This window comes from Pezoporus flaviventris, unplaced genomic scaffold (assembly GCF_033815535.1).
Source record: "Pezoporus flaviventris isolate CSIRO_AGI_PZ_B2104156 unplaced genomic scaffold, CSIRO_AGI_Pfla_v1 ptg000004l, whole genome shotgun sequence".
NCBI lineage: Eukaryota > Metazoa > Chordata > Aves > Psittaciformes > Psittacidae > Pezoporus > Pezoporus flaviventris.
Window position 1 is genome coordinate 2,082,419 of NW_026892552.1, and position 12,668 is coordinate 2,095,086.

General features: G+C 58.7%; 1 protein-coding gene and 1 pseudogene across 4 annotated transcripts; one reads left to right on the plus strand and one right to left on the minus strand.

Moving 5' to 3' along the window:
* Positions 1 to 637: 637 nt before the first annotated feature.
* Positions 638 to 4,334, minus strand: LOC133265096 (fibulin-7-like; annotated as a pseudogene).
* Positions 4,335 to 6,671: 2,337 nt separating this feature from the next.
* On the plus strand, positions 6,672 to 11,977 carry LOC133265173 (C-type lectin domain family 18 member A-like). Of its 4 annotated transcripts, none has more exons than XM_061445484.1 (12): positions 6,672 to 7,275; positions 7,695 to 7,949; positions 8,494 to 8,718; positions 8,785 to 8,882; positions 9,307 to 9,428; positions 9,520 to 9,627; positions 10,352 to 10,444; positions 10,562 to 10,668; positions 10,780 to 10,909; positions 10,987 to 11,083; positions 11,195 to 11,286; positions 11,445 to 11,977. In XM_061445484.1, exons 1-12 carry the CDS (start codon positions 7,240 to 7,242, stop codon positions 11,480 to 11,482), a joined length of 1,401 nt encoding a protein of 466 aa, XP_061301468.1. In that variant the 5' UTR covers positions 6,672 to 7,239; the 3' UTR covers positions 11,483 to 11,977. The 4 variants fall into 4 exon arrangements, with proteins under 4 accessions (XP_061301468.1, XP_061301469.1, XP_061301466.1 ...); XM_061445485.1 differs by having other exon boundaries at positions 7,858 to 7,949; XM_061445482.1 differs by having other exon boundaries at positions 10,352 to 10,668.
* Positions 11,978 to 12,668: the final 691 nt, after the last annotated feature.

The window sequence follows — 12,668 nt, forward strand, 5'->3', positions numbered from 1 at the left end:
TCCTTGCCTGGAGTGAGGGTGTCCCACAGCGCTTTCCTGGTACCCGCCAAAGGGGCTGGTGATGAACCTTGGCTGTGCAGGACATGCAGGGCAGCATGTGCAACCCATCTCTCAGTCCTGCACTGGAGGGATCTTCAATGTGGCCCCCAACAACACTGGTGCTGGGAGGAACATAAACACTGCATGACCACATGATACTGGCACCCTGAGATCTGCAAGGGCACCCTGCTGTGACCATGACCCCAGCTCTCCCCAGAAGCCTTGCACCAGGAGCATGGGGCTGCTCCCATGCAGCAAGCAGAGCAAGGAAGACACCCTTCCTAAAGACACTTTTCTTTTATTAGAGATTTATTAGAGGATACAAGGAGCTGGACCATGTCACTTGCTGCCAGCTCTCTCTGTCAAGTCCCCTGGTGTCCCAGGGGTGCTGGCAGAGACAAGCATCCCCAGAGTGGTCCCCCATTGCCCACAGGGCTTTCCCTGTAGCCTTTTTGACAGGTTTTGCTGTGGTGGCTTTGTCGAACCAGCCTTGAGCAAGCATTACAGGAGAGGGATGTCTCTCATGGGACAAGAACTGGGAACACTGAGCTGAACCCACTTCATCACTTCCTGGGAGAAGCCCTGGCTTGGCCCCACAACTGCCTCCAAATGAGGTCAAAACTCATATGGGGACACAAAGGCCGTGACCTTGAAGACATGCTTGCCCAGGAGGGCCTTGTGGAAGAACTTGCTCATCTCCAGTTCCACCTCCAGTGTGGCTGGTCCCACCACGGGGCTGGTGTTCACCAGCTCTCCTGCCTGACGGCGGGAGCGCCTCACAGCAAAGACACCCGGCCCTGGCCACCAGTGATGGCAAAGCACAGGCTGTCACCCACAAAGCGGGTGGTGGTCATCTTGAAGAGCATGTGGGGCACAGTGTGGTTGGCCCGGAGCAGCAGGTAGTGGAAGGAGATGGAGGTAGGGGCCAGGCGGCAGGCTCAGCTCTCTATGGAGCACGGGTTCCTGTCGCACTGGCTGCCAGGACAGAAGGGGAACTGCTGCTCAGTGCCGTGCTTTGGCTCTCAGGGAGCTGTCTGCATCCTTGCCAATTAGCCTAGCCCATGCCACAAGCTGGGCAGAGCAACCCAAGACAGTCACATCTAAATGTGCCCAGCATCGGATCTCTGTCCCACCCTGCCTCTACCAGGCAAATGCCATGCCTTGCAGGGATGCAGCTCTGGGTCAAACTCTGAGGCTGGGAATAGGGGTACCACAGTCCCAGCTGGACACCAGGGATGAAGCCAGGCTCAAATGTACAGGATGTCCCTCCTCATTGCAAGGGGTTGGACTAGATGCCCTTTGGAGGTCCCTTCCAACCCAAACTGTTCTCTGATTCTATGAGCAGGAGCAAGGATGCTCCTCTGATTGGGTGGCTTGTGCTCAGCCACAAAGCAATTCAGCCTCAAGAATGGGGCCAGGGGCTTGTTGCCTGCTGAATGACAGCTGACAGCACTGCATGGATGTGTAGCATGGCAGCATGCGCAAGCTGGGGCTCTTGGGGGATAGGATGTTGGATAAAGCCACCATGTATTGGAGTGCTCCCATCTTCACCCGCAGCCACCAATGGGGAGCGTGCCAACCACACCCAGGCAATTTGCCACACAATATGGTCCCCTGGACCACAGGACCCATCACCAGGGGTGATGACACAGCCCAACCCACACACAGTACTCACAAGGCAGAGGTCTTGACATAGCTGGTGTTGTGGCATGGTGGGGGGCACTTGGGGTGCACACAGCAGTGGCCCCCAAAGGTGTTGATGCAGACGTCTCCCTGAGTGCAGTTGTGCTGCTTCCCAGTGCACTCACTCACATCTGCAATGGTGGCATGGGGTGAGCAGGGCTGTCCCAGTGGTCCCGTGGGATGCTCCCTCCCCTGCTCCTACCACTCTTACCCTCACAGGCATTGCAGTCAGCATGGAGGAGGTAACCATGTGGGCAGAGGCAGTGGTAGGAGCCGTGGAGGTTGAGGCACTCATGGAGGCAAAGCCGGGTCTGGGGAATGGACTGGAAGAGCTGGCACTCATCCACGTCTGGAGGGGCTCAGAGTGGGGTCCCATTACTGCCAAGCCTTAGTTTTCCCACCTCCCCACCACCCTTATCCCTGTTTTACCATGGCACATGCCGCTGTCTCGCATCTGGAAGCCGGGGTCGCAGCTGCAGTGCCAGGAGCCTGGGTGGCCTTTGGCACAGCGGGGCTGGCAGCTGAAGGAGGCGTTGCTCAGTGTCACCCAGTCTGCAGTGGAAACGGGTGTCACTGCTGGGCATGGAGAATGGGGAGATGCTGGGGGCTGAGGTCCCAGGGGGCTGCCCAGGAAGGAGGAGATGAGTGCAGCATGGTCCCCATGAGCATCTTCATCCTCTGCAGCCCAAACCTGGACACCTACAGGAGTAGATGGGGCTCTGGCAGCTGGGGCCTGACCAGCCCCGGGGGCAGAGGCACGTGTAGCTCTGGTTGCCATCCGCACAGGTCCCGCTGTTAGCACATGGGTTGCTGGAGCAGTTGTGAATACCTAGGGAGAAGGAATTCATGAACACCAGCTGGAGAAGCTCATCTTTGCTCCATCCTGCTGCTCATTGCTGCAGCCTCTGGGCTGCTTTCCCTGCAGCCAGGTGAGCAAAACAATGGGACCCCATGGCTTGGGGTGACAGAGGAGCCCACAGGAAGGGCTAAGCCTCTGGCACCCTGACCACACTCCACCTTTGCAGGAGGGCTGGGTGCTGCTCCATGTGTGGTCCTGCTGGCACACGCACATCTTGGAGCCCACCAGCAGGAAACCAGCATCACAGAGAAAGTGAATGTCTTGGCCCATCTGCATGCTCCAGCCCAGCACCAGTCCGTTCAGGGGCAGCACCGGCTGTGGACAGGTCTCTGCAGACAGACAGACACGGGGCAGGATGGACATTGCCAAGCTGGAGCTGACCCTATCCCCAGTGAGGAGCTGGGGTCCTTTGCCCAGGCTGCTTGCTGGGGATACAGGGGTCAGAGCTGGTGTCATGGGGACACCACCCCCCTACCAGTGTCCAGGCTGGGGTTACCATTACGTTTGGTGGCTGATCTCTGGAGGCTGCTCTGGAGGACAAGGAGCTGCTGCCAGAGGCTGCGCATGCCGCGCAGTTGGGCAGCCTCCTATGCTGCCAGCAGCCTCTGCATCTGCTGCGCTGTGCTGAGTGCCTGCTGCTGGCTCAAGCACTCCTGGGGGGACACAAAGACATCCCCGTCACTGGGTGCCACCACCATCCTGCCGCAGTGTGGGGGTACTCTCTCAAGCAGCAGCATCTTTGGGATTTGTTTGGATGCAGAGCCCCTTCCTCCCCATCCCACTAGTGGGTCTGCCCCTGCCCCTGTGTCTTCTCCAGCCTCAGACGCTCTGTCTCAGCGCTTGAGTGCTGAGCAGCAGCTCAGAAGCTCTGGGTGGGTTTAGCATCGTCTTGCTGCAGCAGGTGAAAAGCCCCACTATCATCCCTCCCCAGCCCTGGGCAGCCCCATGGGTGCCGTGGCCATGCCATACCCTTCTCCCCGGGGTGGTGACAGGGCGCTGTGGTGTCAGAGGTGGGTGCTGAGAAGCCCCCAGCCTGCAAGGGAGCTGGCAGGGGACAGGAGGGTCCTTACCTGGGCACTGCCAAGGGGCAGCTGCAGGATGCCCATGGCCAGCCAGGCTGGCAGCAGGACGAGGAGCATCATGCCGGGCTGGATGAGATGAAGCTCTGTCGGTGTGGCTCTGCCATGCTCCTGCGCTCGCTGGGACTTATCCAGAGCGCGTGCCCGGGTGTTTGTTGGTTTTTGCCCTGGCCAAGGCCAAGACGCAGGAAAATTTCCCTTTGGCACTGGCACCAGCCTCTTCCTTGCCTTCCCTCTCCGCACATCAGAGGCTTTGGGGCCTTTCATGTCACAGGGCTAGCAGATGCCAGGGCCAGGCAGTGGCTGTCACAGCACTTGCTGCTATGCTGGTGGTGCTGGGCTCACCCTACGGCCAGCCGCAGCTCCGGGGGTGCCTGCACGCAGGGCTGCAGAAGGAGGCTAATCAGAGCGTTTACTAGGTGTGGGGAAATCTCCAGGAGAAGGGGTGGATTTGGGATCAGTGGTGGGATCTGGCTCTCCAGTGGGGCTGGGGATGCTGAGGACGGGAGCTGGGCAGAACCAAGGACTCACCGGCCTCGGTATGGTTTTGCTGAGCTCAGCCATGGCTGGAGCTTAGAGGGGGACACCAGGGCTCTGCTGCAGCCTAGAGTTGGAGCGCAGGTTGGCATTACAGTCAGCATTAACATTAGGGTCAGGGTTAATGTGAGGGTCAGCATTAGGGTTAGGGTTGGGCTTAGGGTTAGGATTACAATTAAGGTTAGGTCTAGAGCTAGGGTTGGGGTTATATTTAGGGTTAGGGTGGAATCTAGCATTAGGATTAGAACTGGGGTTAGGGTTAGCATTAGACTCACAGTCAGGGTTAAGTTCAGGTGTGGTGTTAAGGTTAGGTTTAAGGCTAGGTTTATGGCCAGTGCAAAATGTTCAGGTCCAGATCGTCAGGTCGATGGAGTGGTTTGCCTTAGTCGATGAGGAATGGGTTAGAGATCAGTTGAGCAATCTGGACATCTATAAATCCATGGGTCCAGATGGGATGCACCCGCGGGTGCTGAGGGAACTGGCGGAAGTCATTGCTAGACCACTCTCCATCATCTTTACCAAGTCTTGGGAAACGGGAGAGGTGCCTGAGGACTGGAGGAAAGCAAATGTCACTCCAGTCTTCAAAAAGGGCAAGAAGGAGGACCCGGGTAACTATAGACCGGTCAGCCTCACCTCCATCCCTGGGAAAGTGATGGAACACCTTATCCTTGGTGCCATCTTAAGGCATATCAAGGATAAGAGGATTATGAGGGGCAGTCAACATGGCTTCACCAAGGGGAAGTCAGGCTTGACCAATCTCTTAGCCTTTTATGAGGAAATAACACGGTGGATGGATGATGGCAGAGTGGTGGATGTGGTCTACCTTGACTTCAGCAAAGCATTTGACACAGTCTCCCACAGCATCCTCACAGCTAAATTGAAGTGTGGTCTGGATGATCAGGTAGTGAGGTGGACTGTGAACTGGCTGAAGGAGAGAAGCCAGAGAGTTGTAGTCTATGGGGCAGAGTCTAGTTGGAGGCCTGTAACTAGTGGAGTGCCTCAAGGGTCAGTACTGGGACCGGTATTATTTAATATATTCATCAACGATTTAGATGAGGGAATTGAGTACTATCAGCAAGTTTGCTGATGACACTAAGCTGGGAGGAGTGGCTGACACGCCAGAAGGCTGTGCTGCCATCCAGCGAGACCTGGACAGGCTGGAGAGTTGGGCAGGGAGTAACTTGATGAAATATAACAAGGGAAAGTGTAGAGTCCTGCATCTGGGCAGGAACAACCCCAGGTTCCAGTATAGGTTGGGGAACGACCTGTTAGAGAGCAGTGTAGGGGAGAGGGACCTGGGGGTCCTAGTGGACGACAGGACGGCCATGAGCCAACACTGTGCCCTTGTGGCCAAGAAGGCCAATGGCATCCTGGGGTGTATTAGAAGGGCGGTGGTTAGTAGGTCGAGAGAGGTCCTCCTTCCCCTCTACTCTGCCCTGGTGAGACCCCATCTGGAATATTGTGTCCAGTTCTGGGCCCCTCAGTTCAAGAAGGACAGGGACCTGCTGGAGAGAGTCCAGCACAGGGCAACGAAGATGATCAAGGGAGTGGAGCATCTCCCTTATGAGGAAACTGAGGGAGCTGGGTCTCTATAGTTTGGAGGAGACTGAGGGGTGACCTTATTAGTGTATATAAATATATAAAGGGGGAGTGTCACGAGGACGGAGCCAGGCTCTACTCAGTGGCAAACAATGATAGGACAAGGGGTAATGGGTACAAACTGGAACACAAGAGGTTCCACTTAAACTTGAGAAGAAACTTCTTCTCAGTGAGGGTGACGGAACACTGAAACAGGCTGCCCAGGGAGGTTGTGGATCTCCTTCCCTGGAGACATTCAAAACCCGCCTGGACACATTCCTGTGTAACATTATCTAGGTGTTCCTGCTCCGGCAGGGGGATTGGACTGGAAGATCTTTCGAGGTCCCTTCCAATCTCTAGCATACTGTGATACTGTGATACTGTGAGATGTAGAGAAAGTCTGGATGAGGTTTGGTGTTATTAGCATGAGGGTTGGGGTTTCAGGCCACGGTTAGGTTTAGGTTCATCCTGAGCATGGTGAGACAAGTGATGTATTCAGTGCTGATGTATTCAGGACTCTGCTGACATCCAGCTTACCTCCAATAGCAGGCGGTGGGATGCTCCAAGTCCCTCCCACCCACAGCAGCATATGCCTGTTCCCCAACTACCCCCAGCAGGGATGTCTGAACCCCACACATCTGCCCCATGCAATGGCAGCATCCATCATGGGCACTGGGATCCCCACCCTGGGGTAGAGCCATATGGGTGCTAATGAGACCCCCTGGCAATGTGGGTTCTGGGACCCTTGCCTGATCCCCGGTGCTGATGAGACATGTCCCCCCCTGAGCCCAGCACTTGTCCTGCTGCTGGTCCCCAGCCATTGCATCCTCCCAGCCTGTATCTGTGCTGCCCAGCTGTCCAGAGCCGGTATTTGGCTTCCTGCCACAGTGGTGTGTTACCTCCCAACATGTTTAATTCATGGGGCAGGAGGAAGGCTGGCAGCAGGGTCCCTGAGCTGCTTTCATCCCCTTGTCATCCACTCTCCCAGCACCCCAGAGTGGTGCTGCTTGGGATCCCAGCTCCCACTTGTCTTCCCACCCTAACCCTGGCTTGGCGGTGGGGCTGGGGCAGAGCTAGGCTTCTGACCCCCGTGCAGGGCATCCCAGCGGGGCTGCAGCCCAGGCCCTGGGAGCTGTCTGCTGCATTTGCACCAGTGAGCAACTGTTTTGACAGAGCTATTACTCACCCGTCAAGCTTTTGTTTGAGCTGACCAGTGGTGCCTGTCTGAGTCCTGAATAGGATCAAATCCTGCAACCAGACACACACACAAGCACGCAAGAGCACACAAGACCACGCAGCCGAGCTCAGCCCCACACCAGAGCCGCTGCAGGGTGACTCGTCTCTCCCAGATCCTCCCTTTGGAGCTGTGGGGTCTGGTTCCCCACAACGAAGGCACCTGCATGAAGTTCCTGGTGCTGCTGGTTTGCAGCCTCCTGGCATGGAGGGTGGGTGAGACATGGTCGGATGCTCCAGAGAAGTTGTCTGCGTTGGCTCCTGGAGGTAATCTGGAAGAGAGGTTGGGGATGGCAGATTTAAGGGTGCACTCTGAGCACTGTCCCCTAAACCAGGACAGACAGGCAGGGGGCCAGGTGGGTAATAGGAACACTAGGGTGGCAACAGGGGTCTTGGTGGGTGATGAGGGCTGGAATGGGATGGGGCTGGAAGTGGGGGGCATGAGGCTGGTGATGGGATGGGGCTGGGAGGCTGGGCTGGTGCTGCGGGCTGATGATGGGGGCTAGTGATGGGTGCAGCCTGGTGGAGCCTGGGTGCTGGCAGGACAGAGGGGGTGGTGGGAACTGGGTATATTCCTAATAGACTCAGCCCACCCATGTGAGATGGGGGCTCAGTAGGCTGGACCCCCCTGGCCCCTGCCCCTTTTGTGCTCCCAGCCCAAAAGCGCTTTCTTCTCTCCCGTTGAGTTTCCATGGAGACCCGGGTGCCTTCTCCGTATCCCTGGCTGCGGCCGATGGCAGGATCCTTCAGGGGGCCTTGGAAGCAGCCATCGGGCACACCAGAGGATACAGGGAAGGCACTTGCACCATACAGTGCCTCAGCCCCAGCCCCTGCTGTCATCCCTCCCAGCTCTCAGCGTGAAGGAGACCTTCCTGGTGCTCTCGCTTCACAACAAGCTGAGAAGCAAAGTGCAGCCCCCCGCCGCCAACATGCAAAAGCTGGTGAGCCCCCCCACAGGCATGTGTCTCCCCCTTGGATGTCCCCATCCACCTCCCACAGCATTCCCAGGGAGGGGGGCAGCCCATGGGTGCTATGCAGTAGCTCGTTAACAAGCTAACAGAGCAGAAGAGCTGGCCAGCGTGGGGCTGGCCCCTGGCCCTGCCAGAGCTGGTGCAAACCAAAGACAGAGCTGGTGCCTTGGGGTCCCTATGGGGTCCCCCATGTCCCATAATGGCCCTCAGAGTCCCTTAGTCATCTCACGCCTACACACACCAAGGGAACGGCTGGTTCCCTGGAGTGTTCTCCGTGTCCGACGATGGTCCTTGATGTTTCCCAGTCACTCCACACCTGCATATACCAACGGCAGGGCTGGTCCCCTGGAGTCCCCTCGCAGCATCCCCCATGTTCAACCTCCTGATGTCCCTCAGCGATCCCCAGCATTAACACCCTTGGTGGTCCCCAGACACCCGCTGGGCTGTCCCGCAGCTTCCCCCACACACTGGGCCCGTCCCTGGGGACCTCAGTGGCTCACGCTCCCCCATGCAGGAGTGGGACGAGGAGCTGGCCCGGCTGGCAGGGGAGCGGGCAGCCAGCTGCCTGCAAGGCCCCGCTCCGCCGCCGGCGCCGCAGCTGGGTTGGAGCGAGGTGCTGCTGCCGGTGGCCACCGGCGGCTTCGGGGTCGTGCTGGAGCGCTGGTTCGCCGAGGGCCAACGCTACGACTACGGGACGGGGCGCTGCGCCCGCAATGCCACCTGCCACCATTACACCCAGGTGGGCGCGGGAACGTGGGGGGGGGTCCGGAGGCTGCTGAACCGGGGTGACACCCCTGTCCCGTAGCTGGTGTGGGCAACAGCGGGGCGGCTGGGCTGCGGCCGCTGCCTCTGTGCCGGCGGGCACGGCCCCAGCGAGGCCTTCGCCTGCGCCTACTCCCCAGGGTAAGCGCTGAGCGCGGGAAAGTGCGGGGGCACGCACCGCGGTGAACGAGGCCGCGCGGCCAGCGGGAGCGGCGGGCAGAGGGGGAAGGAGGCGGGACGGTGCCGCTGGGGGCGGGGCCTCCTCGGGGTGTGGCGGGTGGAGGGATAGGCTGGCCAATGGGGATGCACGGGGATTGGCGGGGGCGTGACCTTGCGTCGGAGGTGGGCGTTACTTGGCTGTGCGGGCGGAGCTTGCTTGGGTTGTGGGCGTGGTCTTTGCCATAAAGGGGTATTGGTTGACGGAGTGGGCGTGGGGTTTTAGGGAGTGGGCGTGGTCAGGGTTTGCCCTGGTGGGGGCGTCTCTTGGTGTCTGTGAGCGTGGTTTAGTCCGGAAAGGAGCGCGGCTTGTCGTGGCGAGCGCTGCTCCACCTGCCTGCGGGGATAGGGGCAACTGGGAGGTGTCGGGGACGCCCGTCCTGCCCTACAAGCAGGGCCCCTGGTGCTCCCTCTGCACCGCCGGCTTCTCCGGATGCTTCAAGTCCTGGGACCACAGCGGCGGGCTCTGTGGTGAGAACCCGCTGCCGGTCCCACACCCCAGCCCCTGCGTGCCCTCCAGAGACACCTCACGCCTTGATACTCATGTCTGTGCCATGCCCAGAGGTGCCCAGGAACCCTTGTCGGATGAGCTGCAGAAACAATGGGCGCCTTGACGTGGGCAGCTGCCAGTGCGCCTGTCCCTCGGGATACACGGGAAGGTACTGCCAAGGTGAGAGAGGCGCCCGCACAACCCCTGCCTTCCCTCGCCTTAGAAACACGTGTATGGCCAGTGCAGAGCATGTGTGCACAGGGTGGGTGCAGTGCGTGTGTGTGCAGTGTCAGTGCAGGGCATGGGCATGATCTGAGGGCTGGAGCAGCTCTTCTGGAGACAGGCTGAGAGAGCTGGGCTTGTTCAGCCTGGAGAACAGAACACGCCTTAAGGGGAGACCTTAGAGCAGCTCCAGTGCCTAAAGGGGCTACAAGAAATCTGGAGGGAGGCTTTGGACAAGGGCCTGTAGGGACAGCACAAGGGGAATGGCTTTAACCTGACAGAGGGGACACTGAGATGAGATCATGGGAAGAAATTCTTTCCTGTGAAGATGGTGAGGCCCTGGCACAGGTTGCCCAGAGAGGCTGTGGCTGCCCCATCCCTGGCAGTGTTCAAGACCAGGTTGGACAGGGCTTGGAGCAACCTGGTCTAGTGGAAGGTGTCCCTGTCCATGACAGGGGGTTGGAACTGGATGAGCTTTGAGGCCCCTTCCAGCCCAAACCAGTCCAGGATTTTGTGGCCAGCACAGCAGTCATAGTCTGCTTGGTGCCCACAGTTACACAATTGTGCAGCACAAACATGCACTGGCTCAGCTCAGTGCAGCATCTGCTGTGCAGAGCAAGCTCAGCTGGGATAGGCAGGGGCTGCTGAGCCCCCACCAGCTAGCACAGCTCTTCTCCTGCAGTGAGGTGCAGCAGGCAGTGCCTCCACGGCAAGTTCAGGAAGGAGGAATGCTCCTGTCTCTGCGATGTGGGCTATGGCGGTGCTGAGTGCGGCAGTGAGTCTATGCTGTGGGGTGGCAGCAGGGATCTGCAGGCTGGGACCCCCGGAGCAGGCTATGGGTCCTCTGGCAGGGCCACTGGCACAGGGACCCACCTTCTGCCTGTGTCCCCAGCAAAGATTCAGTTCCCCTTCCACGCCTGTGACGTGCAGATAGATGGCGACTGTTTCATGGTGTCCTCTGAGGCTGACACCTATTACGGAGCCAAACTAAAGTGCCAAGTGAGTCCCTGGGATGCACCAGCTGAACAATGCCATCAAGCTCACAGCTCCCATGAACCTTTCCACTGCCTGGGCCATGTGTCTGGGGCTGACTTGCTCCCTTCCCTGCAGGAGAAAGGGGCGATGTTGGCCCAGATCAGAAACCAGAAGGTCCAGGACATCCTGGCTTTCTACCTCAGCCGCTTACAGACCGGTAACAGGGTGACAGACACTGATTTTGAGACTGGGAACTTCTGGATTGGTAAGTGATGGCAGTGGGCAGGGTGCAGGGTACATGGGGTCCTGGTGGATGTGCCACCCCACCTCCTGCTCCTCCAGGCCTCACCTACAAGACGTCTAAGGCTTCCTTCCGCTGGAACGTGGGTGAGCCGTCCTCCTTCACCAGCTTCGCTTTCGGGCAGCCAGACAACCAAGGGTAAGTTCCTGTTAGACCTGCAGGACACCAGACTTCTGTGTGGTGTCACCATCGTGCCACCGTGGTGGCTGGCTTCACACACACCTCCTCCCCATGCACATGTGGACACAGGTTCGGGAACTGTGTGGAGATGCAAGCATTGGCTGCCTTCAACTGGAATGACCAGCGCTGCAAGACCCGGAACCGGTACATCTGCCAGTTCGGTGAGTGAGTGGCTAGAAGCCCTCCTGCACCTTTCCTGGGTGCTGAGCCCCAGGGGTGCAGGCTCCTGGCTCTGCAGGGTCTGTTCCCTGCTACCAGCCCTGCTCACACCTCTGAGTCCTTCCTGGTGTGAGGGACACTGACTGATACCCCATCACAGCTCAGGAGCACATCTCCCTGTGGCAGCAAGACCCCTGAGCCAGCAGCTCCAGGCCCTGGCCAGCGCTGGCTGCTGTACTGAGCCCGTGGCTCAGGATGACCCCAGTCCTGTGCCAAGCCCAGGCCATGAAGGCCCCCTTTCTGGCTCCCCCGCACAGGAGATGGGGGACTGACGGGACCTAGTGTATCCACTTTACATCAGCGTTCCCAAAACTACATTGTCTTCTCCCCCTCACCTTCCTGTTGCCATCACGCTGTGAATGCCCTGTGGGCAGGGAGATACCAGGTCCAACAGCATCCTTCTTCTCAGTTGGTAGCCAGGACATGTCCAAACCTTGGTGCAAATGCCATAAGGGGCCAAGGGGGGAATTCTTAGTGGGCACAAACCTCAGCATGTCTCAGGGTGGGGACTGGCTCAGCTCTCACACTGGGAGCCGCCCCAGCCTGACACCGCAGGTTCCTGGTCATGATCTTGTCTTTCATTATCACCCAGTTCCTCACCATCACTTGCGTGGTTAATAAAGACCTCTTCTTTGGGAAGAGCAGTTTGTCTTCTTCTCTTGTCCCAGATCCACCAGTCTCTCTGTCTACGACAGCCCACATCCTGCCTGCACAGGGTGGTATCTCTAGTTCCACCTGTGGATGAATGGAGCTGGAGGATGGAGGAGCATAGACCAGCTCTTCTTGGCTGGGCTCATGTCTCCAGCACCTTGGAGGTGTTTTGGGGGTGGAGTTAGTCAAGAGCTGTTTCTTCCAGCCCCAGGCTGCAGCACCCCATATGCTGGCCCAAAGTGTGTTCCCCTGGTGCTGGTGGGTGTTGTTGAAGGGGACGAGCCTCATCACCATCTGTAAGGCTGGAGGGAGCCGGTCAAAGCTGGGTACAACTGAGCCAGGAGGGCAAGAGTCCAGCATGTCAGAGGGGGCTGGAGGTCCCAGGTGGGGTAAAGAGCCCAGGGAGGATGGGGATGAGGACAGGGCCAGGGTCAGGGAAGGATGGAGCCAGGGATGGGGACAAGGACAGGGATGGAGTGGGGTCAGGGATGGACTGAGGGTGGGGATGGGAATAGGGATGAGGAGGGGATGAGGATGGGATGGGAATGAGGATCGTAAGGATGGGGATGGGGACAGGGATGGGGTCAGGAACGTGGATAGGGGTAAGGACAGGATGTGGATGGGGATTAGGAGGGGGGTGAAATGGGGATAAGGAGAGGGTCGAGGATGGGGA